At 36.1% G+C, this 27,571-nt stretch overlaps 1 protein-coding gene across 6 annotated transcripts; it reads right to left on the minus strand.

The window, feature by feature from the left end:
• Nucleotides 1–155: 155 nt before the first annotated feature.
• On the minus strand, nt 156–26,771 carry LOC663721 (neurotrimin). Of its 6 annotated transcripts, none has more exons than XM_008203180.3 (11): nt 26,569–26,769; nt 16,822–16,881; nt 10,811–10,911; nt 5,940–6,147; nt 5,732–5,887; nt 3,003–3,131; nt 2,805–2,942; nt 1,823–1,972; nt 1,702–1,767; nt 1,257–1,346; nt 156–563 (listed from the first exon to the last, which is right to left on the minus strand). In XM_008203180.3, the coding sequence occupies exons 1-11, from the start codon at nt 26,621–26,623 to the stop codon at nt 403–405; spliced, it is 1,314 nt and encodes a 437-aa protein (XP_008201402.1). In that variant the 5' UTR covers nt 26,624–26,769; the 3' UTR covers nt 156–402. The 6 variants fall into 6 exon arrangements, with proteins under 6 accessions (XP_008201402.1, XP_974849.2, XP_064212175.1 ...); XM_969756.5 differs by having other exon boundaries at nt 2,802–2,942; nt 26,569–26,768; XM_064356105.1 differs by lacking the exon at nt 3,003–3,131 and having other exon boundaries at nt 2,802–2,942; nt 26,569–26,771.
• Nucleotides 26,772–27,571: the final 800 nt, after the last annotated feature.

Genomic DNA, 27,571 nt, shown 5'->3' on the forward strand with positions numbered 1-27,571 from the left:
CATTTGGGTCTAAACATATTGCTTTTGCTGTTACATGAGTGCGTATGGTTGCAATTGTGTTGCAAATATTCTGCTGCGGAAGTTTTTCTTGTTGAATCGAGTGGTGATTTCTGACACAGTAGAGTTGTGGTCGTAGGAATTTGAGAAAAAGTCTGTTGTAGAATGTTATTTAAACTTTATTGATTCATTTGACACTATGCTACATACATGTATTGTAATATCACGCACTATTCAAATGTAGGCAGTTTCTAATATACACTTTAGCGCAGCAACTGTATACACAACTTTGTTATTATCTAAGTTCAGCACTGTTTGTACATATTTACAGCTCAGTCTCTCGCACTGGATATGTTTTTATCACCACGAATCTTCTCCGTGTAGTTTTTAATTGGATATGTCGGATCACCTCAGGCCTTTACTGAATATCCATGTCATCGCGAGAACGCCACCGATACACCAGTTAAAGTTTTCAGTGCGCGTTGCACCGCTGAAAGCTCCCGGAGGCTCCTGAATCGGCGGAGAGCCGTTCGACGACAAAGTGAACTCTCCGTCATCGTCGTATTCTGCAACAAAATTACATTAAAGGGTAATGCGGAAAGAGTTGTTGCTCGGTACGGTTTTTGAAACGCGAACGCGATTCCGTAAGTAGGCAATAGCAGACGGTGCTGCGGAATTCAAATTTTGCATTCGCAACAGTTGAAACGTTCTTTTATTAATCGTTTATGCACACAAGCTGAAACATGCTCGGCATGAACACGCTATGCCAATGCAGCCGACCATATCGAAGCACGTTTACTCGGAACGGAAGCAATGCTATCAGAAATAGAGCTTCTGAAACGATGTCCATTGCAAACAATAACGTGTTTACTACGCCGTGATAGTTTTCGAACGCTCAACAACTCATAAACGTCATTATTGTCGATGAGATGTGGAGAACTGCGCCAAATCGATAAGATGCGAGATTCTACGTCAGCTTGCCTGAGTTATGATAATCTGATTTTGCCTGAGCCCAGGACCACTTTCACCAATATTGAAAGATTAAGTAGCCACCTTGCCACTTGCGCATCCATCTTTTTACGCGACTTGATTGGCATAACGTGCAAGAGGCCACAAACCCTGACTCGAAACACGAACCTAAACCAGGAAAAAACCTATTCTTTTGCCCGCATACGGCGGGCAAAAAGTTCAAATCCGTGTTCCGATTTTGTGCAAAAGCAGCCAAAATGCCTCTGGAAGACTAATGAGAGTAAAATCACCTGGCATTCCGGCATCGTCAAAGTCGGGAGGTGAATCGACTCGGTTGTTAGCTTCTCCGCGTCCGAATCTATCTCCAGCCCGAGTTTTACCTAAACACACATTTCATCACGAGTTACATTCAATTACGATATACTGCCTCATAAAAATATCATCGGCACTCGTAATATTTAGGTGCTTTCATTTATTCAAGTCCAATAAAGTGTTGTGGAGAAATACAACACGAAACCACTTAGGCCTGCCCGAAGATGCTCATCCCGGTAATCATTCAGCAAACATAAAACATTTTAAAGCTCATTCAAAACGTGCAATGAGTGTAATTGGCGACGTTTTTATGTTTGGCAGCGTCACCAAACGTTGGAGTTCCCGATGGAGGAGTTTATTACACCGGGCAGGAAAAATACGACAAAACTAATAAATGCTACAAGACGGCTTTCGGTTTCTTACCTTTCTTTTTCGTAGGTAATGACGGAAACTGGGTTGTTGTTTTTAGTGTCGTCGGTGCTGGAATCTCTGTAATCACAGTCATTTTTTTGTTTGATAAAACTATCGATTTTGGAAAATTTACCTTCCAGTTTTATCACGCCGTCAGTTTCCCCGAGGGAATTCTTGGCGACGCACTTGTAGGAGCCGAAATCCGATTTGTTGACTCGTCGAATTTTCAACATCATGTATTTTTTATAGCCATTATCCATAGATACTGCTTCGTACTTATCACCTGGAAAACATTAACAATAAAGAGCCGACGGAGCAGAAGGAATGGCTTTTTGCAATTCTACTGCATTTATTTTAAGCGATTTATAGAAAAATACCGACAATGACTCTATTAACTGTTCGAGACTTTTCTAGCCGTGTTGAGAAATCAGGAAATGGGTTGCATAAAAGATGTTGGTTAATAGAAACTCGGCGTTTATTATGCTCCGTCGATTAATTACCGTCCGTGACACAAAAGTCGGAGTAATTATTTATAGAATTGGGGATGGACAGCTAATTGAGAGAAAGTTTATACGCACTCAAGTAGCACTTAAGTGGACTTGTACGTACGGGGTAGTGATTAATCAATAGGGGTATATAAATCAAGCTAGTCGTTAATCATGCCGGCTCAGCCTAAAATAGTTTACACAAAAACAATGTTTCAAAACAATGTTCACGGGAAGAAATTTTAATTATTACAGTTCAGATAGGCCGTATCATTAATTTAGCTTTATCCTGAAATATTTTATGCGATTGCGGGCCGCTGAATAATTGAACAGAAGATGATAAAAAGATGTATTTCAGTCTCCCCGAGCCTTCCGAATTAATATTTCAATCGGCCTTTCCAAGCCAAATATGAGTGAGTAAACGTCAGCGGACTACAGACTAGCAAATGAAAGTTCCAACCGCATAATAAATAAATATCCATGCAACTCGTATGTGCAATTCAAAGTTCTTTGATGGCATTGCTAATATTGTTGTTTATTCAGTATGCCATCAGAGCTAACATTTGCCGCTCTTTGCAAAATTCAAATTTTCGCACGCAATTTGAAAGGATCCTTTACAAATACCACTACCTGAGATGATCATGTCTCCTCTTTCCGTCGTCCAGTAGTTGATGGACGTCGGAAATGCCTCAGTGCGGCACTCGAGAGTGACATCTTGCCCTATGTAAGCTCCCTCCAATTGATTCGGAATCGATAGCATCGGAGGAACTGCACACACATAACGTAAATCAACATTGGGAAATATTAGCGAATGCATACAGGACTCACATTGTACTTTCAACTGAACCCTCTTGCTTATGGAAGGGGGAACGCCGTTTGAGGCGATGCACAAATACACGGCCATGTGAAGCCGGCTAACTTTAGTAATAAATAATACCTCTCCATCGACAACGTTCACTGAAACAGAACGTTGCACAACGTCATACCGATGGACGATAAACTTAAGAATGTAAACTCCTGATATTTTTGTTTTAGTAAAAAAGTAACAATACATTAGCAAGAACCCCCAAGGCGCTTATATCAACAATACTGAAAAAATAAAATCCCCTATCACTTTGCGAAAATTGTTTTTTCAATCAGATTAAATTTAAATTTTTACCCTAATCCTTTGTTGTTTTTGTTCAAGCCCTGCTGGAAAATGCAGATTTCAAGTCCTTCAAATCGGTATTCATCAACAAATGCTTTAAGCACTAAATGTTCAAAATATGACTACCAAATTCATAAACATTATGATAAATATGATAACCAAAAGCGTTATCCTTCACAATATCTCACCAAAAATAATTGTAATAAATTGCGCAAACTATGTTAAACTTGTGGTAATTTACTTAAAAATGCTCGTTCATTTTCCAAACGTCTCGTTGAATTTAAATTACGATCACAACGGTATTATTTATGTGCCTTCGATAAAATTTAGAAAATGTAAATGTGGCCATTCATAAATCATCAGAATCATTAAGTCGTTTGGACAAAAGTAGTGTAATTTTAGCTTTTCTTTTTAGCTCAGCTCAATTTATCGAGAATACCGAAAAAATTTCTCCTTCGCTAGGCATTATTAAAAATACCAGAGTAAACACCCGCTTGTGATTGTTATGAATTGACTTTTTTCCAAATTAATTTTATCGGTATTTGGCAGTTAATTAGTCTAGAAACACAGCTTTTCCTTAATTAAAATTAATTCTCTATTTAAGCAATTATAAATTCCTAAATTTTTGTCGTCAAAATTAACGAGGAACTGAGGTAGGTAATTTAAAAAGTTTGCAAGAACATTATTTGCAGTCAATTAGCGTGCTCTTTTCGGATAGCGGTTTAGTTTCCCGCGTACTAAATGATTATGAATTTGTTTTGCCTGCCACCGTACAAATTCATCGACACTTAATCATTTACCGTAAGGGCTATTTAACATTAATTATAGTTCGGATGTTTAAATTGCCTCTATTACAAAGTATAATTAATTTTGTTGATTTGTGGGATGTTGTAATAAACTCGTGACGGTCTTCAAACAATCAATATTGTTTAAGCAGTAAGTGGACACATTAATTATACTTTAGTAATTAATTATTTGCATAATAATAAACACGATCACTCAGTGTAATGTATTGCTTGAATAATGTTACAGTAAGTTCAATTCGCGACCAAGAGCTTAGCGTCAGCACAATTTCCAACCTACAAAGGTTTTAATTAACTTTTTATTAGTTCCGACTTTGTTTAATAGTAGATACTAGAAGATTATACCTACACTTCAAAGCAATGCACAAATTTAGAAGTGCCTGTATTTCGCTGTTTTGTTTCTTAATGAAGACTAAGGTAACAAACCGAAAACCGAAGTTTATTACTAAAAGCTGTCTCCTATAATGTTGTAATGCAGTTGCGAAAAGTTACATCGATAAAACGGACGTATGCCGCAACGACCAAATTTCAAATGCGTTCAATGAATTCAATTGACAAGGGTATATGGCCATTTAAACGAGTCCTACATTGAGTTTAAGGTAGATTATCCCCTATTAAAATAAATGTTTGGAAAGCTTTTAAACTTTGTAACAGTTTTCAAAAATATCTTTTTTGATAAACACTAGAATAAAGTTGTGTTTGTAGAAATTACATGATGGAATTTTCAATTATTTGTGTATCCGGGGCAATTAGCTTTGAACAATTTTTCACAGAAGAGCTTGTTACATGCTGAGATTTGTTTGTACGAGTGTATATGTCATATTTTTATTAATCACGTTTTTAATTAAAAAGGAAAGGAAAGATTGATAAAAACCATAACAGTTTTGTTCAAAATTTATTGTTCCTAGAGCGCGCCAGATAACAGCTTTCAGATTTGTGTCACAACAGTAATGATGTCTACATTTATAAAAAGCGAAATACAACCGACAAAAGCTTCGCCACTAGACTTACGCTGTTTTAGAATAAAAATATTTACACTGTGTTGTTCACAAAAATAACTGAACATCAGTTCATGTTGAGTCCCCGGTTTTAGATAAATTTTAATTAACAGAACACTCCGAACTATAAACTCTGCGAATTAACCCGCATCTGAAATAAAGAATTAAATTCGTGTTTTTTGTTTGTATATTTTGCACTCTGGGGGTAATAAACAAAACAGTTGATGTTTACGTTGTGCACAACCGCTAAACTGTAGCAGCATTTAGTGTCAGTTTGCAGTTTTCCGTTTTTTGCAACTCCTGGTTCATATTTTTGTCGAAAATCGGGTCGCGACATACGCCCTTTATTGTTCATTTTGAGACTTGCGGTAATGTATGCAAAGTGGTGGTGCTCATCAGTTTATTGCGCTTTTCCGTGTCTGATAACGATTTTATTAAGCGGGGCTGAAGCAAAACCGTTTATGTGAAAAAACATAAGAGAGCAGAAGTGATGGGTTGCGGTATCCAATTCCGTTTTCCCTTCCTTGGTCTCCATCCGCGGTTATTGTAAAGGTAGAACTTATCCGCGAAAATACGAGACATAATAAAAATTCATAAATATGCAATTACCGTTCTCTCCATTGTATCGGATGTCTTCTCCGTCTTCTCTCCGCCACATGACATACGGTTCCGGGTAACCCGTCGCTTTGCAGGTCAGACTGACGTTTGTCGACTCCAGCACCACCATGTCGGAGCTGGTTTCGCGGTCCACGATACTGGGAGGCACTTGAGACCGCAAAACTAGTACGGGATTTTTTACCGGCAAGGGTCAACTTACCGACCACTTGGAGATAGCCTTGGCGGCTCCGCATTGGGTCGGTGTTGACTTGACACATGTACCAACCCCGATCAGATTCTTGCACGTTCCGGATATGCAAAAACCACGATCGATGATCGTTGTAGCTTAACGATATCCTCGGGTTTTGCGTGATGACATTGTGGTGGATAGATAGAATCGTCTGAGTGTCCACTCTGACCCAAGCTACCTGCAAATCGAGAAAATAAATAATTAAAGAAAGCCGGATCGGACGGGAATTACCCGGAAAGCTCGATATTAGGCCTGAGCTATAATACCGGCGAGATTAATCGAGGGACGGCTTCTCCGAAAGCATTTTACCGACTGCAATACCGAATGAATATTTTAAGAACACGCTTAAAATATCAACCGGGTCAGCATGTGTCAGCTTATATAAAAATCGTCATTACACGCGAAAATGCCCCAGAGATCCGCATTGTCCCAATCCCGACAATAGAATATCAGAGCTATTATAAATATCACAAATTTGCTGAAACTACCCCAGGTGTCACAGAGTCTTGACACACAGGTTGTCCCAGCGATTTGAAAAAGTTTATGATTGACCTTTAAATATCAGAAAAATACTGTCGGTTTCGTATTTTCCGAGTCAAATTTGAGAAGTCTTGTTGTCCGAATGAATTGAAATTTCGCATACTTACATAATCTGCGTGACAATGCAATCCTATATATTCCCCATAAGGAAGTTAAGGAGGTGTTAAGTTTTTGGTTAGGTAAAAAGAAGATTTTTGGTTTCATTTGCATAAATAACTTCAGCATCGCTTTATCTGTCAATAACTTTTGTCTTGGAATCTTATTTCTGTAATGGACATCGGTTTAACGTAACTGTTATGGATAACTAAATCAAAATTTTAGAAAATCGCACGTTAAATCTCAAAGTCAAAGGCGATTAGAGTATTAAGACTAAAAAGCAACAAATGCTTTTAAGAAAAAATTAAAAAATTAAATAGTATTTTTGGCATGAAAACCTGGACGAAACTTATCCTTTTATAAGTTTCTTAGTTTTTGTATAATTAATTTTTTAATGTTTACGTCCAAAAATTTAATTAGTGAAGAAAATAATTAGAATTGAACAGTTTAAGTTTAGATCAAATTTTAGGTGATGCAAGGGTTAATGTCCAAGCCTTTTTGGAAAAAAAAACAAATTTTCTTAAAGTTCATAATGAACTTTTTCAAACCGCTGGGACAGCCTGTGGATTTATGAAAAAGTGGATGTTTCCTCCCCTCGCACGTCATACTATCAACAAATTTGAGCATCTATTAAAATATCGAAGCAGCTGGGGGCAAATTTCATTTCATGAATTTTTCAATAATTTTAAATGAGAATTTGCTCCTTCCACATTTCAATAAATTTAAAAACTCGCAAATACCTAACGGAGCGGTGTTTCAACTCTTCGGGCTATGTGCTTCCGTTTTATATACCCATCCTGACTTTTATCCTACATATTCACAACCTTCGTCGCGATGATGTTTGCATATCCTGCAGCCGGAATTCAATATGCGAAAACGATAATTCCGTATGATTGTCAGATATCTATTTTTATTTTTTTATTTGTTTAGGCAGTCAAGTCGTTGGAAGTAATGATATCGATTAAATAACCGAATCGGATAAAACTAAGGAGATATCCGAACTTAGTGAACCAAAACTTGAGAGTTTGCTGACTAAGCCCGGTCGAATCTAAGGTAGCTCGACAATAGTATTGGATGACATGATGTTTGCACCATTTCGAGCAGATAAGGGCATTAGATGATTGTTGCTCATCTGGCGAAATCATATTAAGTCGCCCCATTGAGCAATTAGAACAGTTTTCACCTTTTTTGTTTCGTTGTAATTAATTTCACGTCAAGTTTTATCTTTCAGGCGAAGGAAGCCGGGGGACCAATTCAAATTAATTTATGAATTATTCAAAAATTCGAAAAAGTTTTATGGACATTATCTTTTTTTAATTGTCCGAATATAATCGGTGTTTTGGATTTTTGCATTAAATGCGGTCCTTTGTTTTGATTATTATTTCACGCTGTGATAACTAACCCACTATAGCATTAGACTTCGCTTAGAATGCTAATAGTGTTTGCTACAAATCGGGTTCTGGATTTCAAGTGTAATTTACAGGCGGTTGTTTTAGTGTGACAATTCACAATTTAATGAAATTTATTTTTGATGTAAATTCGTTTTAATCATCGTTTCCGCTGTTGACTCCATTTAATTCAATTTAAAATAATAAATGGTATTGTAACTTACCTATCTTTGTGTTTTATTGGAATTACAGAAATAAATTTCAAATCAGCAAAGTGAAACTGTCAAGTTGGTATCTGATTAATTATTACGGCTCTGAAAGAGTAGGGTAAAGCAGGCGGTATTACAATGAATACTAATCGTTTTTGAGCAAATCAAAATATTTTCGGTGAAAGCAGCCTGAGAGTAAATGGATGTTCGTACTTTTTCAGCTTTTCTTTAATAATGAACACTTGAGTTCGTGTTCCGGGCTGAAAATTTTAGCGGTAATTATTGGATACTGAGTGTATTCAAAAAATTGCTTCTCAGGGGTGTAAATTAGAAACGTTGATATAATATGCAATTGTGATAATATAATTGAAATAATATGCAAAATTGTGTAATAATCAGACTTTACTTATCTATTTTACGAAGTTAAGGAAAGTAAGTGTTTTTTCCAACTGCCAATAGTTTTGCAACAAAGCACAGCAAAATTTATCAGAAAAATACCGCAGTTTTCAGATGCATTGCCAATGCAATGATTTAGGTTTCTAAAGTTTGCAAACATGGATTGTCTCATAAGAGAAATATTTTTCTTATAAATTTTATGATAAATTGGACTCTTCTTTCTCTAGAACCTAATTTAACACAGGAACATTTACAAACACTTTAAAATTGATGTATAGATATCATATCTAATTCATAAGAAATATAGCTGGTAACTCAAAAAAGTGAAATTTGAATAGTCTAGACTCTAAAATTTTAAGTAAGAGATTTGTTTTTCTAAAACAGTTCAAACCATTAAGTTAAGAATGTGGCGTAACAAGGCGTTTGGAAATCAACTTGAGATTACATCGTGAAACCTCAATCTCTTAAAAGGCACTGTTCCTAATGTTGTTTCATCTAAACCCCACCTTAAACGTAATATGAGTTCAAATAATGATATTTATTTAAATAGTTGTGAAGGCACAGCCATAATTCGTTAGGTCCTTCTCAATGAAAATATTTTCGAACATTTTTTTGCCTTCACCTACCGAGAGTGGTACCTAATATAAGTACTTTACATCACAAACACTTCAATTTTATTATGAATATTATTACTAGGTATGATTTTTTTTATTGTGTTTCTCGATTACCACAGATATTCTAAGAAATATAAGAGGGTTTTCATTAGCTCTCCCAATGCATAAAATTAACCGTTCTCGAAAAACTATTTTAAAATCTTTAAAAAAAATTTGATTTTATCTTCATTTTCAAAAATTGATACCTCTGTCATTTTTTAAAATTTGGAAATCGCATTTGGCCATTTGGAAAATAAGCTTTCCTCTTTCTTTCTTTTCTTTTAACTGTTATTAAACTACCATAAGCCAAACCCTAACACCCTCTATACGATTGTTAAATTTCGTGAAAAAGAGCTCAAATATTTTTTTGGTTATTAGAACGCTTAACTCAATTAGATACGTATAATTTTTGAATCACTATAGTGTACATGTAATCAGTCACAGATGCATTATTCAAAACGCATATAAATAGCTGGTACCTAATCTAATCCTCTGGTCTGCAATCTATCAAGACCACTTCATTTCGAAATCGTCATTTCTTGTGCTTCAAATTGATTATAGCACATTCCGCTATAATATTTTTTAAATCTTACTCGTTGTTTTCATTTCTTTTTATAAAAATTTGACAACACTTACACACGTAAGAGCTTTCACCCTTCTATTACCTTCTAGTACATCATAGCAGCTCATTGTACAAATCATAATAGTTTTTAGAAATAAATAATTGTCTTCTCACTGCTCCAAACATAGAATCATTTTAACAGGTTTAAAAATGAAACATTAATTTCTTCTGAATCTGTTGTTTTTTAGTGCATTTTTTGGTTTGTTGCGCTAGATTGACTAGTACTTAGTGCTACTGTTATTAAAAATTTACTTTTTATCTGGTTGTTACAAAATTTTGAATACTAGGTGGAATATTTATCTAAATTTTAACTGCAGTTTGGGATTGTGTGGAGGTTCGATGAGTGGTCGTTTATTGCAAAACATCGAGCGGGTATCGGTAAGCTTTCCATTAATTCTTTGGACGATAGTGGCGGATATCGCGGATTAGGAAGGACTTGGTTTCCAAGGATCGGGCGTCTTATTAATTTGGGGTAGTCGGGCGCGATTTGGAATTGGAGTTAGCAGGTCGCAGGACAAATCGAATGAGACGGGTGGGTCGTTGTATCTTAGGAGGAGCACGCGCTAACTGATGATGTAAAAGGTATACGATAGGTAAAATGAAAACATGCCCTGCCGGTATCTAGGAATCAGAGAAGCTGTGCACGTCTCTAGTCTGTCGAGACCCGAAAAAGCCCGCAGCAAATTCAACTCACGAACAATTCCTCACTCCTTTCGGAGGAATCGCACTTCCATTTTCAAGTTTGTTTTCTCCGCTCCTGCTCCTTTATTGTTTATATATGGCCTGGCTGTACGCTAATGTTATTATTTTTCAGCCGATCCATGGGATCGATTCATGCATATCAGACAAAGAAACTCGATTTCAGACGCGGTCCCTCGTCGCTTGCGAGATCCAATAATCCTTCCTAAAGCAATCCATCAACTCCGACCCCACTTACCTTGAATGCTCGCAGGTTGTCGACCACGCAAGCCAGAAGGGCGTCCCGGCCCACAGTCACCGTTACGTTAGGGATGGGCTCGGCGAAGCGCGGGAAGGCCTCTGGAACAACACCACTTAATTCAGGAACGTAATTTATGCACAGACATCACACAAAACAAACAATCCCTACCGACCGCACAACTTACATCGATCGCACCAATTATCGTTCACGATTAAACAAGCTTTTTCCAACACACGGCCTATAATCAACAAATGGACCATAAAATTTTATACCGACGCTGTCAGACTCATCAATCATTAACCTTCCATGTCTGATCTGCCGAAAAACTAACCGCGCCAGGCACAAACGCCTCAAAGAGCCACAAAAATATTTATACATTAATAAAAACATAATTTAATTAAATAATCCCAACCACAGAACCAACTCTTCAAAATAAAATTATTTTCAACTCTGGCGCATAACTAGACTTAAAATTTGAATTGAAGTAGTAACAAAAGAGAGCAAATTGTGGTAATCTATATTAAAAATTAAATAACAACCAACTTCGCATTCCCTACGCCAATAAAACTACAAAGAGCACGACCCCTAAGTGTAAAAGCAATTTTTGGTGTTGAACAGTGTTAACAAGAAGCTACTATTTCTGAGTTACTCAATATTGATAAACGTATCTTCCGAATATTTCACAAATAAAACAATTCATTCTAAAGTACCTAATGAAATAGTAATGAAATTAAATAATTAAATGTGTATTTTGTAATCTAGTCAGTTTTGTATATTTGGGTGCAAATATTAGACGCAAGCTTTGTAAAGTTGTGTGAAACACCTTGAATAAAGTTCGTTCGTTAGGATGCACTGAGTTTAATGAACGATTAATAAGGGTTTGTAGTTTTAGAGAGAACCCAATAAATAATAAATTTTTTATTTGATTTTGAAATGTATTGTCTATTGTAATTAGAAATCGTTGTAGTGTTAATTAAATAAAAGCAGTTTATTTCTCCTACATTTTCTGACGATGTATGTGAGGGACCCCTCACCCAGTTCGGCCCTGCTTCTTTGACCATTATTACCTACTTTCCTAGACTCTCAAAATGAATCCGGTGAAAGAGTTAGCTCAAAATTACAACTTTACGTCATATATTTTTCATTGCAGCTATTCAACTACAATGCAGTGGTGTTTTTGGCCAAAGAATGCAATTGTGAAAATTGCTGCTCGTATTACAAAAGCTTTCAAAGGCGTGAAAAGCACACTCACGATTCGAAGTGTATAAACATTTTTCTCTTGAAGAATCTCAAGCCCAACCTTAATAAAACTATTAACTCTATATAAAATATAATAACTACAAAAGTAAAGCTATAACAATAATTGCAGTGACTGTGCTTAGTAAATTTAATAACAAAATTAACTCGAATTTGATGACTACGAACTCTGGTATTTTATTAGATGGATAAAGAAGCGGATGTGAGTTGGATTTCATAACGCTCGCGAAGATAAACTGCAAATTATGGTAATCTTCGATAATTAATTGTATAAGTTATTTGGCAAATTACCATTTTACATTGGGGTGCGAAGATAAGAGAAACAAATATCCCTGGAACATACATGTGGCTTCGTAGCCAATTAATTTAAAATGTAATATAAAAAAACTGTCTTGTAGTGTGAATATTTATTATTACTGTCACATATTTAAAAATTAAAGTAGTATTTGTAAGGATATATAACAGGCCAATTTATAAATTCCTACACAAATTGGAAATTAAAAAACAGTTTTATTTTCACGAAAAATAAAACTAAGCCCCAGGCACGATTTCAATTATAAATGTATTAAATGGAAAAATGTCCACCAGGTGATCACTTTTATTAATTTAGGATTCAAGCTTTGTTTGAAAAGTAATTTTGTGACTACAATGTAATATTTTGAATAAAAAATATATTCGATTTTATCTTACTTTCTGTTTGCAGATTCTTGTTACTGAGATTAAATATAAAAAGTTAAGAAAACTTTTTTAACTTATCAAAGTCTTATTTATTGAGTATTATTATTAAGGTTTGGTTACCGAAATTACTTAAATCTGGTTCATGAAGCTATAACAAAATCTATAATTCAATTTAAAACGTATTTACAAACAAAAACAACTAACATATTTTACTGTTGCAAATAGTTACTTGTGCATCTGAAACCAACTGACTACTAGGATATTGAAAAAGTTATTCTGTGTTAAATTAAAATTGAGCAAGGAAAAAGTCGCACCATCCATCAAAAAAGTGTGTTTGCAAGCGCTTGACAAATCTGCGAACAAAGCGATAAGACCAAAAAATCATAAGAGAAAATATATGAGTTTCTGTCGCGTTGTGATGATACCCACCCATGAAAGTATTCATCTTGTAAGAAGATGTGCAAATGATGAATTTCCCCGATTCCATCCACAATTGGCATATTCTTTTGTTCGCGATAAAGTAGTAGAAAACAACAATTAAATTAAGTCCGCGTTTCCTCCCGAACTCAAAGAGTCCTGAATCGGATGGAAATATGAATATGCTGAAGTTGCGGAACGATGATGAAAATACGGCTACGTTTCAGCTCATGGTTTACGCACTAATAGAATGATAAGGGTCTGCGAAGTGATCCCCGCGAATCCAGAATACCGGAAAATCGGGGAGTTGGTCGAGCGCGACCATCTCGAAACGAACATCGTTTCTCAGACTACGCTGTGTGTTCTCTTCACCAACATAATCTTTTTTCTTTTGTACATATTAAGATATCGGACCTCGGCCGGAAATGTGGCCATATCATGCTCCCCAGAACGCTCTATTTGTCCCGCAGTAATAAAAGGCAAATAGGAGTCCTTCATAAAATAAAAAGTGCACCAACAAAATTTTGCAGATTTATCCTTTCAACGTGGTCAAAATATGAACTGGGATTTCTGCCGTGTAATTCCTAATTAGCAGAAAGCGAGCATCCCTCGATGTAATAAAAATTTTCTTATTTGCGAAAGTTAATTCATTCTTTGAATTATTTGCCAAGGTTTGGAGGTAAACAATATTCAGTGTTTCAACCCTTTCGTAACCCAACGATATTTCAACTTTAATTACAGTTTTCATCATTATTTGAGTTGATCTCAAAATATAAATTCTCACGTAGGTGAGTGAAATTAAATCCAGCTGGTTCCTTCGTTAAAACTACCCTGCAATTAAATTTAATATGATTGGAAAATGTTGGCGTTACGATATCATAATAAAACCCTATCTCGGGCACAATTCCTCTGCATCACTTGTCTAGCCATTCCTAGGCTGAAGGATACCTTATCTTGGTATAAAAAGGATGTCGTAAAAACCAAAAAAGTTGTAAAAAACGTATTTAAAAGACACTAGCATAGAAACTTATCTACCTATCGGCTCATATTTAATTTACGACCATCCCTTCGATAAAACCCCAAACATGGCCGCAATGCCTGTATTGTTTAGGCTTAGTAAAATCTTCAAAACCTGTAGTTCAATCTACATAATAGAGTAGTTATCAAATTACCGAGCTTGCATTTTGCTCGTGTGGACATAACTCGTACAAAATTTACTCCGTTAGCTAATTACGCGTTTAATTGGAGTAAAAATCGGAAGTCGTTAGTGAAAATTGCGCTGGTGAAAAGTGGATGAATTTCAGATATAGCCTTCGATTCCGGGATATGACGGTGTGCAATTTGAATGCACCACGCCTCTATCTGCAAATAAGAACCCCTAAACTTGCACGTAAAGGGCTTCAGTGTCTTCAGCAAGCATTACCATTTTCAAGATAACTCGCCATAATCTTTATATTACACATTGCTTGCTATCAAGGGTTCCTTTCACTCTCGCTAAAAGAACATTCTCGAGGATTGTATCAGCATATTGTACGTTCGCTCTAAATTAACCGATCAATTTGCCCTCGTATTATACGTGTACATGCACAATTTCTGGCAAGTTGGAGCTTTACGGAATGGATGTTTCATTATTTTATGCGCAAACACAGAACTTTGAGCGAGCAAATTTAATTAAAATCAAAATTTTAATAGAACAGGAAACAAAATCAAAAAGTATGCTTCATTTGCCGACAATATTAGTTTAAAAAATTCTAGAGTAAAAAGAATGTTTTTGCAATGTACAAAGTGAGTCGGCTTGTCCTGCGCTGAGCTCGTCAACTAAATTCGAGTTAATTTCCTCGCGAATTATTTTAATTCGGTGAAAATGCAATAAAGTTTTTATCGCTCAACGCTGGCAAAGGTCTGCTCACTCCCCGAAAAGATCCTTTTCACAAATTGACTTTGCAGCTTATATCTCGTTTTGGAGAAATTCGATTTAAGAACGTCTCCCTCTCCCAGTCATTGTCTTGTAAACACTTCGATCTCCAACCACGTGCTTGCGTGTGGATGAACACGTGTTACGACGCATTTACGTCGATATAAACTAGTCGACACGCGCGCACTTAACGTATTTTTTAGTTAACGGGGGGTCGAAAAGCGGCAATGAAACATCTAATAATTAAGCTCCTTATCGTTGACTATCTGAACTTCGAAAGGGGGCGACCCCAATAGTCACAATAAAGACGAAGAAAAACCAAAATTAAATTAAAGCAGTTTTAGAAAGGGACAATGAAAGAGACCGGTTACAAACGGTTGGGTAACTAAGGTTTTTTGGGTTCATATCCGCATACAGGGTGTCTTTTAGTAGAGAGACTTCTATTGTTATTATTATTTGTAAGGTCGTTAGTGAGCATTTTACGGATATAACTGGACGGAAATAGTCACGAACCGGGAAAACTGTAGAAAATATAAACGGAGTAGTTGTAAGACGGGCTTGTATAAAGTGTGACTCTTGGGAATTAAGACCCGACGTCGTAAGTGAGAGCTCTAAAAGCCGTTTCACCAACATCGGAGACCGATCATAAATTAACGTCCAAATATTTTTTCCAAAAAAATCTTTCCCCAGGTTTTATAATTAAATTAAATACACCTGGAGAAAAAGTATTACCTACTCTTGTTGCTAACGTATTAACAAAAGTTTTAAGAAAAAGTGGAGAATTTTTGAAAATTATTTATTATAAAAAGATTGTATTACAACTACATAAAAACTCCTTAAAAAAATTTTAAGGAAGTAATGTGACTAATGTTACGGTAAAGTTCCTATAAAAAATAATTTTTCTCTTCTTAAAACAATAAAATCAGACACGAAAAGGACTTAACAGTCCTAGAGCTGTTTGAGGGTATGATACTTTTTTATTATAAAATACAACTATCTGAATAAATCAGCCTTTTTTAAACGGTGCTTGTTTAAATAGCTAAATAAACGCTAACCTTTTACGTTACAAGTAAAATTACTTCCATAGACATTTTTGCGTTGATTCAACGATAAAAGTAACGTTTTTGCAACACAATTAACATTTCTTTCTTTAGGTTGGATTAAATCTTACTTTTCTTACACTTACACCTCTGCTGAGAAAAAGGATAGATCTTCTAATTTTGCCATTTTAATATAAATTACAATAAAATTACTTGTGGCGCAGTTTTAGAATTTTCGACAATTTTTTTTTGATAAAGTTTTTCAGAAATTTCGTTGCATGTAAAGACTAGATCCGTTTAGTGGTTGGCCAAGTCTTGTAGGAAATGCCCACTGGATGCATAAATGCAGCTTTGCCGGAGCCCATTTGACCGGCGCGTGTTTTTCCGGTAAATAAAGGATAAAGTGAGATTATTGTTTGGAACTGGCTGCTATCAAGCAATGTTCAATCAATGTCGAGCATTTGTCCACAGCGGGGTTAATCCGCACAGCCAACGGGGAGGGTCAGCATTGTGTATTCAATGTGCTGCCTGCATTAGACCATTTCAGTTCGCAACCTTCGCCTTAATCTCGTTTCCCTTTTTATTATACCATATAAAACCTTTATATGAAAGCAATAGCCGTTTTTTTCTCCCAAAGTCATATACGTGAGTCGCAGGTATTCTGCTTATTGTCCTACTTAACAGTTATGATAACGACCTACCGTGATTAAATTCTCCTAGGACTGAGATGCCGTTCGACTCTGTGTTCCTCGCGTGCCTCCCTGCAACAACAGAAGTGAATCAGAATTGCGCCCTAATCCCATCCACAAACACAAAAATATTTTCAAATGGTATGACTATAAAAAAAGGAGATTGGAAATATCCTGTCTGCGGCAAAAAAGGGTTTCGACGGGATCATGACTACGGAAAATTCTATTTTATAAGGGACGGCCAGCAAAACTCTGAACTAATATTAGCATTTAACTTAGGCGCATCTCATGTTTCTTCCCTTACACAAGAAGTTAAACTTGGCGAAGTAGGCGCTTTAAGTTAATTCCTCTTGAGTTTGCTACTAAAAATAAATTGCCTTGTAAACAGTTGGAAGGACTCGAAATTATCTTACTAGCCCCCATTTAATTTTAAATAAATGCTTTTTATGAAGGTACTTCATTTCAAGTTGCTTGTCGTCAGTCTTTTTCAAACAGGAATACAAAATGACACAAGAAAATAAATTCGCAAACTCGATTCATCATTTACTCCGAACGCTGCATCTAATTATTTAACTTACTTTGATTTTTATAAATGTTACGTCCTGACTACTAAAGTACGAAACATAAATTTTAATTAATTTTAATCATACTTTTTTAGGGTGAGTTTATATCGTTCTCACAATGCAAAGTGTGTATGTAAATTCTTAAATTAAGTTGTATACATTACTCTCACGACACTAGCGTTATAATTTTAAGAAGTTGAGATTAAAACTTTAATTTAGAGAACTTATTGAGTAGAAACTGCTACCGGTGCTGCAGTCATTTCGTCTTAACTTTACAAAAATGCGACTCGACCTTATATGAAATTACAGTTTCTTAATTAAGTTTAAGAATTTTTAGATAATGTTGACATCCATTAAAAATAACACCGCATCACGCCGTAGAGCAAAGTAATTGTCTTTTTGTGACAATAAATTAATAGTTTCTGTATAGTTCAGTTCATTGTCCTATTGTTTCGGGTCCTTGAAAATTATTACAGTAAGGACAGGATGTATGTATAAGCCTCCAAAAGATAGTACGTCGAAGAGCCTCCACACAATACAATTACAAACAAACCCTATGCTTAGTTACCGAGCAGAGCTTTATAATTGGTTGTCCGCAAGTTACGCGTGGCTTTTCTAAGCGTTTATCTTCTGCGTTTCGTAAACGTAGCTGTTAATTTTAAGCTGCTAAATACTTAATGCTAAGCTTTGAAAGCTGATTTAAACCGTTGATTTCGGTGTATACCTTATTGCCTCGAAAACTTCTAAAAAGTAATATAATAAATTTTTAAGTTCCAGATTTACGCAAAGCCACTCTTGAATAAAATAAAGTGCAGGCATATTTAAGGCAAATGAACAAATAGCGGCAACATTTATTCTTGTACTTGTGCATGAAACATAGAAAGCGTGAGAGTATATTTTGAAAAAGTTCAGGAATAATTCAATCTGACCTAATTTTTGAAAGTTAGTAAACTCACAAAAGTGAATTTGCTGAATCGGAAAAGAACAAAATTCAAGTACCTTTAAAAGGTCCGTATACATTCCCACATGCTGCGTTCTAACTTGTACTGTGGGTAATGTCCATATGAGGAAAAGCAAAAAATTTTGCGTGATACAACTTTGAAACTGTAAAATAATCTACGTTTCAAACCAGAATATTCAGTCGTTTCGACATAAAATGTTTTAATTTTTGTTTGCTTTACATGGTGTAGGTATTACATTTAAAAGTAATGTAACTTGTTACTTTGAATAAAATATTCAAAACTATTTAAAATTATTCATTGATGCAAATTTACTTTATTCGGTCGATATGCTCGCGGTATTTGCAAAGAAATGAAAATTTAGTATAAACTTAAAAAACGGATTTGATATCTATTAAGCAATTTCAGTTCGAGCAAAATAAAGCATTAAATAAATATAGCCGGTTACTTCACTAATGTTATTGAGCGGTGATTAAAATTCATAAACAAGCAAGTAAAACGCTAAAAAGAAAAGCGTTTAACTGGCTTACAACATTCTGTTCTGAGTTTTATTTCCTTAATTTTCTCCAAGTCTGGACTATATGGAGAAAAACAAAATTCATTTGAATTTTAAAGCGCCTTCTCCGGGCTGAGTATACGACATTTTTTAAAACAACTTTAATTTCATTTAAATAACTTAAAGCGACATTTGAATAATTTTAGAAGCAGCCAAGTTGCATATTTTTCACCTTGAGCAGGTGTAGTCGCCCGGCGCCTCCACCAATTTTGCTCCTCCACCACTCATAAAAATTTTAACGAAATCTCGACCTTAATAGGACTGTTAACGCGAAGTTTCGCGTTATGTTGCTTATAAAAAGTAAAGTGGCAAAATGTCTTGCCTACGAGTAGAATTGAATTAACAAAGTGTAAATTTCATGAAATATTTTCCCCTTTAATTAATAAAATAAAATGTAATTTTCTACCAGTGTTGTATAAAGTCGTTATAAACTTTACTTGATGTTAAAATCGAACGTGATATTGGAGACAAAAAGGAGATTATTAATGAAAGAACTGTTTCAGAAGCGTAACTGAATTACACCCGAATCAATATTAGAGCGACTTTGAAGACGTTCGGCAATTCGACAGTTCATTTGGTTGCAGGACAATCAATAATTTAATTTTAATGAGCGGTCAAGTTGATTTCTCTTTTTATCCTGGAATTGCATGACTTATCGTAAACAAAAACAAAGCGGGAGTGTCTCTGGAAGCCATTAATTTCACTTTTGCAATAATTACGCTTAAGAGCTTGAAAGTTACATCCATAAATTAACCGCTGAAGTAGGTCTAAGAACTTGGTGGTTACAATTAGAAATTGTGGGATAGAAGTGGGTTTCGTGTATGTGACTAACTTCGGGAATATTTTCAGCATCAAACGGCACTGTCGGCATTGTTGTCGTAATAAGGTAAGTAAATAGTTTAATTGGTAGTCTGTTTTAAGCCGTGAAAGATAGGCATAAAGCCACGAGTGGATAATATGATTAGGCCAAGTGGAATATAATTAGAGCAGAGTGTTCGAATTGAAAGTTGGAATTTGAGGGTATGTGCTATCGACCGCCGGAACTTGAATCTTTGATTTGGAAACGCTTAATTTGCGTCCAAAACCCGGAGCGAGCTTTTTATTCGGGAAGTGGACGTATTCGGTGATGTTGTCAGCAACTGCTGCATACAACTTTGTCCTTATCGAGTCCATCAGCACCCTCGCGGATCGAACGAAATTCTTGTTATAAAAACCTCCACCCCCATCAGACGGAGCGGAGATATCACGCCGGTTTGCTGTTATCAGCAACGCAGCAATTTGAAACCAAGCCAAATGTTTCTCTCCAGCTTTCGATCCCCGGAACTATAAAGCAACCCATCGGAGGCCGACGTCGACGCTTGACGAAATTAACAAATGAATCCGAACTGCCATAAACAAGGCGTTTTTATTAAACAGGCTAACGATAAAACACTCGCGTGAAATATCGCCGACTTAAGAATGTTACGGTTTGCCGGGCCAGAAACAATCTTGGGCGAAAACTTTTAATTGCGGAACCGATAAAGGCCAAATTTACTACCACCTTCTGGACCATTACTGGGAATTAAACCCCAATTATTTTTTTGAAGCCAAAAATTTAAACAGGCTTACTATCTGTAGTTACATGTATCTTTCTGCACATACTCGCACGTTGCAGCTTTGTATCGAACATCAAACAATATAAAACGCAGGAATTTATTGGTATTTCACGCCTCTATGGTTTAACAACGTGCTTCAAGCTGTTTGATGTTATTTTTTATTATGTTTTAAAAATCGAGAAATTGTCGGTTATAGAAACATTTTTCAATATTAACGCAAATTCAATTTTCTGGCAGCACAATATTTTTATAACCAAATTTGAATTAATCGTTATGGTCAAAACGCAAATTTTAATAGATTTGATTGAATAAATTTATTACTCAAAATCCTGATAAAATATCAAAACACAATTTTACATTTTAGTTTATTGATTATAAAATTTTAATGATGAATTTTAATTATCAGCGAACGAAACAAAGCGATAAATCAATTCCCACAAAACTAACATTAACCAATTTTCAAAGCGTTAGAATAATTGGTCAGAAAATTATACAATGGGCTTATTTAAACTTTTCGTCACTTAAAATAAACAGTTTCGTCATAATGCAATATAACAATAAATAGGCTACAGTTTATTTAACTACTTATATTCAAAAACAGAGAGAATGTGTTATAAGGTTATAAGTTACAAAGTTCTTTTTCTATTGTTTACAGATCTCCAATTTTTTGCTAACAAAACCGGTCCATTAGTGCCACAAATTTTTAAAACGGTACATAAATAAATTATGCCGAATGTGATGACTGTGTATGAATGGTAAAATAAATCGATTACTTTCCAATAACCAGCTATCCATACCAACACGCTTGGCATTAATTTTCCAAAAGTGAAATATTTATGTTTTGCGCAAATCTAGTTCACTTACTTTTAATTCAGATGTACTACACATTCATTCTCGTTGAAACTGATGATGTGATAGACGATTAACATTATACTATGCACCATAGGGACCTCGGTAATGCGGTATTCCGACCGCAACACAGTGGCATACAATTGCAAGAAAATTGATCACGATGGAATTTAATTGTGTTAAGTTGATTATGTTGTACTGGTTAGGTCCTTCACTCATGCATGCAGATGGAAGATGGGCTCATTAGCAGAGTCATTAATGGAGATTAAAAACAGATAACAAAATCGATTCGCATTTAACAATAGAAGACATTAAATTAGAATAAAAAACACATTTTTATTGCGTTAAGAGCAGCTTCTAACAAAGAAAAGCTTCTTTAGTTGGCGATTTGCAACATTTGTCTCGGTAATGCGTTTCAAGGAGCTTTGACTGGCTGTATTCTTAAAAAGTCAAACGGAATTATATTGTTAGGCTTTATCTTGCGAATTTCTGGGGTGTGGTGTGGTCGAAAAATAGGCATTATACGATGACCTGTTAAAAATCTTCGGAGAATATACTGATTTATGTTGAAAGGTATCTTAGCGCGCGTGCCTCGAATGTAGTGTTATGGTTTGTGGAGCGTAAAGCCGAAGATACGTGTGTGCTAATGACTTAATTTGAAAACGTTGGCCATTTAGATAGAAAAATGCACGTCCAGAGGAAAGTTTGTTTTCTCGTGGCTTATGGCAGAAGAAAATAGCGCTCGGTTTGTAGCTTTAATATCGCGTAATTTATGTGCTGTTGGTTAATCCGGTGTGAAGTCGGGCTTTTCGAATCGGCCGTCATTTAGCGAGTTTTTCCCGGAGTGCAGTGCGAAAGATAAATTATGAAAATATAACATTGCGTAAACAGTTATTTGGGCCTCGGAAAGGTCGAGAATTTGATTTAAGTGTTGAAAGTTTGGCGCCACGTAATTATAATTAGCAAGATAAATAAAACAGCGGAAGGATGAATAGGCAAAAGGTCGAAGTGAGGCGGCGGTCGGCGCACCTGCCTCCCGTATAATGGCGGCTGTGAGTTCTCCAGTTCATTTTCCACGCCACTGAACAGCTCATTACTGGATACAGGGAAGTCTGGCATTAAGCGTCCGAAAGTTGCGTTTCGCTCGGACTGACGTTGCAATATGGACCGGCTCTAATCTGTTTCGATGATTTATCGCCCGCAAATTGGGGCGCCCCTCTCGGGGTGCAGGGATGCATTTTTCACAACGTTATTAGAGCGGCCATCGATCCACCCTCTAAATCAACGTTACGACCAGGTAAGACCACTTCGCAGTCCTTCGCCAATTTGTGTTCGTTTACATTTTGCGAGAAGATTGGTCGCTACGGAGCTCATCAATCAAGCAACGGAGGTGAGGCCGACATGATGGGTTATGCTTGCTACGAATATTAATGAGCCCGCAATATAGACGAAACCTTTCATAATCATAACACAGTCTGACTTCGCATCCACTCGTAATCAAAACAAATCACGGCTTCAAAGTCTAAATGATGTGAGTCTCCGCCATGGAATATTAAGCAAACCGACAGATAATTCCACACTCAGGATTGTCGCAGTCCCAACATCTTATTAAATACCGTAATTACCAAAGTCATTAATAAGTAAGATTCGAGCGCCAGTATTAAATTAATTAAAACCTCAGAAGATGCCCAGACGCTCAAATTATTCGCTTTATTACAAGACGCGTCTCTTAAACTAACAAACAAAAAACTTTAATTCCCACGAGACCCACTTCGCAAGCCGTAAATATTAGCAACAATAAACACAAATGACCTTGGGTCTTATTAACCTACCCTTTTGACAAAATCCTTTCAAATCCCAAACTTAGCACTCTGGAGAGACAATCTCGAATAGAATGAATAAACACTTTATCGCCATTTACATCCCCTTTCCAAATAACAACATTGACCACATTTCAACCCCTCTATTAGTTTATTAAAAATGGTGTTTCTCCCATTTTCTTATGTAATTTTTAGATACTTATTTTTATTGATTTGCATACAGGCTGTTCCGTCTAAAGCCCACATTAGAAGTATTTGTTATAATTATGATAGTCATCTGAAAATCCACGGAGTAGGTCATACAATTAATCATGGATATGGTTCAAGAAATAAAATTTTAATAAGCATAGATCTGGAAATAGACGTGGAAAAAAATGTTGTCGTTTTTTAGGGTTGTGCGAGCTCCAGAGTATTATTTTTACAATTTTAAATCGAGTTCGATCCAGATCATGTATTGCTGATTGCTTTTTGCAAGCACAAAGTCGTAAAATGATGTGAAAGGTTGTCTTTTAACAGTTTAAGCTCTGATACATCGTGTATTCAGTGACGTCACGTAATTATCAACCTTCACCTTAGGAAAGGTTTTGCGTGTATTGAAACGACTTGCCGAAGGAAATGGACGAAAAATGTTTACTTTCTGTCTTCATATATTTAAACAACAATGTCATGCTTCTACATCAAAAAAATTGTTTCATTCGGTTAAGCTCAGCCATTATATTGTTCACAGATTGTTTCAATTTGAATAAAAATTCACACCGTTTTATTTATATTTCGTCTGTTAAAGCAATGATACGTTAGTTATTTCTATTATGTTTTGAATGGAAACGAAGCTTGAGAAGGAAATAATCCATACCTGCACAATCTAAAATTTAATCGTGTTTAAAGTTGGAAACTAGCAAACAAGTGTTCTAGATTAAAGCTCCCGTTTAATAATAACACAAAGAGTATTTAACCGAATTAAAATAATTTCACTCAAGTTTACGTGTATAGAAAATACAAATATCATGCAAAGTGAAAATTCCAGGATTCTAATTAGTATAAACTAAGCGAATATGTAGTGTGCAATAATAAAGGAGAGGCTGCTTTATCCAGCGATGTACTCGTACGAATTTGTTGCTGCGTGAAAATTTAATACCTCGTATCTCGAACATTAATCTTATAAATCACGTCTGGAGATTCGGCTTCGATAATAATTGTACATTTTCGACAGTAACGTCACTCGCATCTGTTTTCGGAGTACAAGAAAAACACTCGCGATTACGACCAGCGTGTGCACTCCACTATGAAGTTGGAAGTATATTGAACTGCAAAACCATCTATCATTTCTAACCAACCTTATGTCTTCATCTAACATCATTACCCCATAATGAGTGGGAGTGGTAAAAGCAGTTCAGACGGGGCTTTATGAAGAAGAAAAATGTGCGAAAGGTAAGTGAGTGGAGTGGTTGTAAGTAGAGGGTATCAGCCTTTTTCTTTTTTAATCTCAGCGTCAATTTGTTGTTGTCAAACGGCTGCACATCAAATTAATTTACTGCAACCACTGGAAGTTGAAAACAACTCTGTTAAACCGCAAAATTACTGGTAATGAGATTTAGAGCGAGATTCGGATAAATTGGTCACTTCGACAAGCATTATTCAAATTGCAATTGAAACGAAATAGCGTCGTTGAAAAGGAATTGCAAAACATTTTTCGGATACGCGTATTCCTGTGCGCAATTAGTCTAACAACATTGGCCAATAAAAAACAAGAGGGCTCAAACTGGCCGCTCCATCATTTGCATGTAGCTTGTAAAAAGTGGAACGTTTTTCCAATACATCTGTACTTAAAGGCTAAATTATTTGGAGCAACGATTCCAAAATTAGGTTTTTAATCACGATTCGGGTCACACACAGAGATAATTTATGCAGGCCAAGATTCAGGGTTATCAAGGATATGTTTTTGTTACACGCTGAAAGCCTAGTCTACATAAATTTTTAAATAATTTAGAATAACAACGTTATTCCAAGAGGCAATACAGCTTCGGCTTTATAGTGGACCTGTTTTGTTTAATATACTTAATCCAAACATGGAAGCTTTGTTTTAGAACAATCCTTAAAAGCAAAACAAAACCTCAAAAAGTTTTTAACACTTCTCTTTTTGTGCAGTTAGAACTGTCTGAAAACTTTTTGTTCAGAAGCAGCAAACATTTTAAAAACTAATATATACACACATGACAATATTTTTTTAACCATAATCACATTTACACTGTTACAGTTGCAAACACTAAAGACTGATTGATCACGCCAATTAAGTTACATGATCAATATTTAATAAATTTAAAAGCTGCTACAAAATTTTGCTTGTCAACGGTTTTCAATTAATTTACTGATGAAATAATACTGCTTTTAATCATTCCTTTATGAGCCCCCTGTCTATTATTTTTTATCAAAATATAACAAAAACAACAGATAACACACTTTGTTTACCAAAATTCAAATCGCAGTTACGCTGTATTTATTTATAAATTAAAAATAAAATTTGCCTTCAACGTATATGTACCAATAAATTATTATTGAGCGAAAAAGTCTAGAATACTTGCGGATTTTACAAAATAGCAATCCCATCGTGAAAAATTATTACATTTTATCGACAATACTAAAGCCAAATATGCCTCAAATAAAAGCCGTATGTCTGTTTTTTGTTTGGACGCTATCGACCAGCTCATATTTGATTAAAGAGAAAACAAAATAATTCCGGAGTAGATGAATGATATTCAATTTGTGCCTTTGTTCCGCTGTTTATGGAAGAAATTGAGTGTAAAAAATTTTGATCAAAGTGCTTTAGTATTCGTGAGCTTTGTTGTCAGAGGTCAGTTCTGTTATAGTGGAAAGTTTCGGAGTCGAAAGCTTAATCAATGGAGGTTAATGAATGTCAATAAGCACTTTTTGTAATAGGATTTTGTGCGGATAAAAAGAAGGAAGCAGCACTTTAGCAGCGTCGTTCCGGTTGGTTAATGGATCTTTGGTGCATTGCCGCCGCAGAAGCAGCAGATCACAATTCATCTGCTGGAGGCCAGCCAAGGCCGCAGCGGGCGTCCGAAGAACGGTCTCTAAATTTATACTCGTTTGTGTGACAGTCGATCCTCCGGGTCTCGGTGGATCCGGAGCGCTTGGTGCCTGGCTCCGGGCGAATCACGGCAGCTTTCCGTGTTCCCGTGAAGTTCTACACGGCTCGGTTCAGCGCTCAGGTTCCGCCCGGTGGCTGCGTGAAATATGTTCCTAGCGGTTGGCCCAACTTGCAAGACGGCCCAACTTTCCAACAAGTAGACATAAAGCAGCGTTGCGGTCGCGCAAACGACTAATCTGCTCTAGCCGGAGTGATTTAGTGACGGTAATTGCGGTAATCATGCTTTCCGGTGAGGGCGCCATGCCACTTACCGTGCACTAGTGGAGAGAAGGCCAGCACCACCAACACGAGTAGCGCGGAAGGCATGACAACGACTGACCGAGAGCATCACCTATGCACTAGCTGTCGCTCCGGAGGGCACGCGGAATCTGATTCGAGTCCGGTTGCTGGTCCGCGCTCGACTCGCGCAAACGCCGTCCGGATCCACGTGTCCGGAGGCACAACACTCTATCCCGGCGCTAACGCGAAAACGCAGATATAGATGAGGCGCACGACGCTTTATCAACACGGAAATTCGCGGAATTACATAACCGTCAGACGCTATTGTCCTGATTAGGCGACGACGTTAAATTTTCAACGGAGTCGTTTGTAACCTCACCTAACTTACGGCTTCCGTATACTTCCTCAATAGAAAGATTTATGCTATGGCTCTCACTCAACAGCCAACGTCAAACGTGCCATTTATTCACCTAAATTAAACACAAAGCCTCCCATCCATAACGAAAAACTTAAGAAGGATGATTTTCACATTAATCTTCGACGCTATCTCCAAAGCGGATTAACTTTAAAAGGATAGTACACAAAATCATTGTATAGGGTGACAACCTAAACCACAAAACAAAACCGTTTTTACACTACGAAGAGTCTAATAAAAGCAACTCATCTACTTACGAGTGCTTTCCAATGAGGTGGACGGCGTGACTAAAAATTTCAAATATTTTGTTTTCTGTCCGACATATAACTCACACAAACTATGTTTATGAAAACATCAGGAATGAATTCACAATTTTATAAAGGAATTGAATTGTTATTCAGGACCTTACTTAAAAAAAATTTCTTATCTTTAAAAAACATTTTATTGTACCTATGTATATGATTCACCTTGACAAAAAATTTTTTAAAGAGATGAAATAGACTAACTCATTAGCGTATATAGTTGTGAGAAGTTAAAAGTGTAGTTGCACCTCTTGTTTGACAAAAATATTTCCACTGATACATTTTTTCCAATGTAAATAATAATCACTAGTCCCGGTC

This window comes from Tribolium castaneum, chromosome 4, assembly GCF_031307605.1.
Source record: "Tribolium castaneum strain GA2 chromosome 4, icTriCast1.1, whole genome shotgun sequence".
Classification (NCBI taxonomy): domain Eukaryota; kingdom Metazoa; phylum Arthropoda; class Insecta; order Coleoptera; family Tenebrionidae; genus Tribolium; species Tribolium castaneum.

Bases quoted from the DNA above. Each gene is read 5' to 3' on its own strand.
- LOC663721 (XM_969756.5), bottom strand. From the start codon at position 26,623: ATGCCTTCCGCGCTACTCGTGTTGGTGGTGCTGGCCTTCTCTCCACTA. The intron at 16,882-26,568 runs GTAAGTGGCATG...CTGTTGTTGCAG, and splicing joins CTTCTCTCCACTAGTGCACG to GGAGGCACGCGAGGAACACA. The intron at 6,148-10,810 runs GTAAGTGGGGTC...CTCGATTTGCAG, and splicing joins ACAACCTGCGAGCATTCAAG to GTAGCTTGGGTCAGAGTGGA.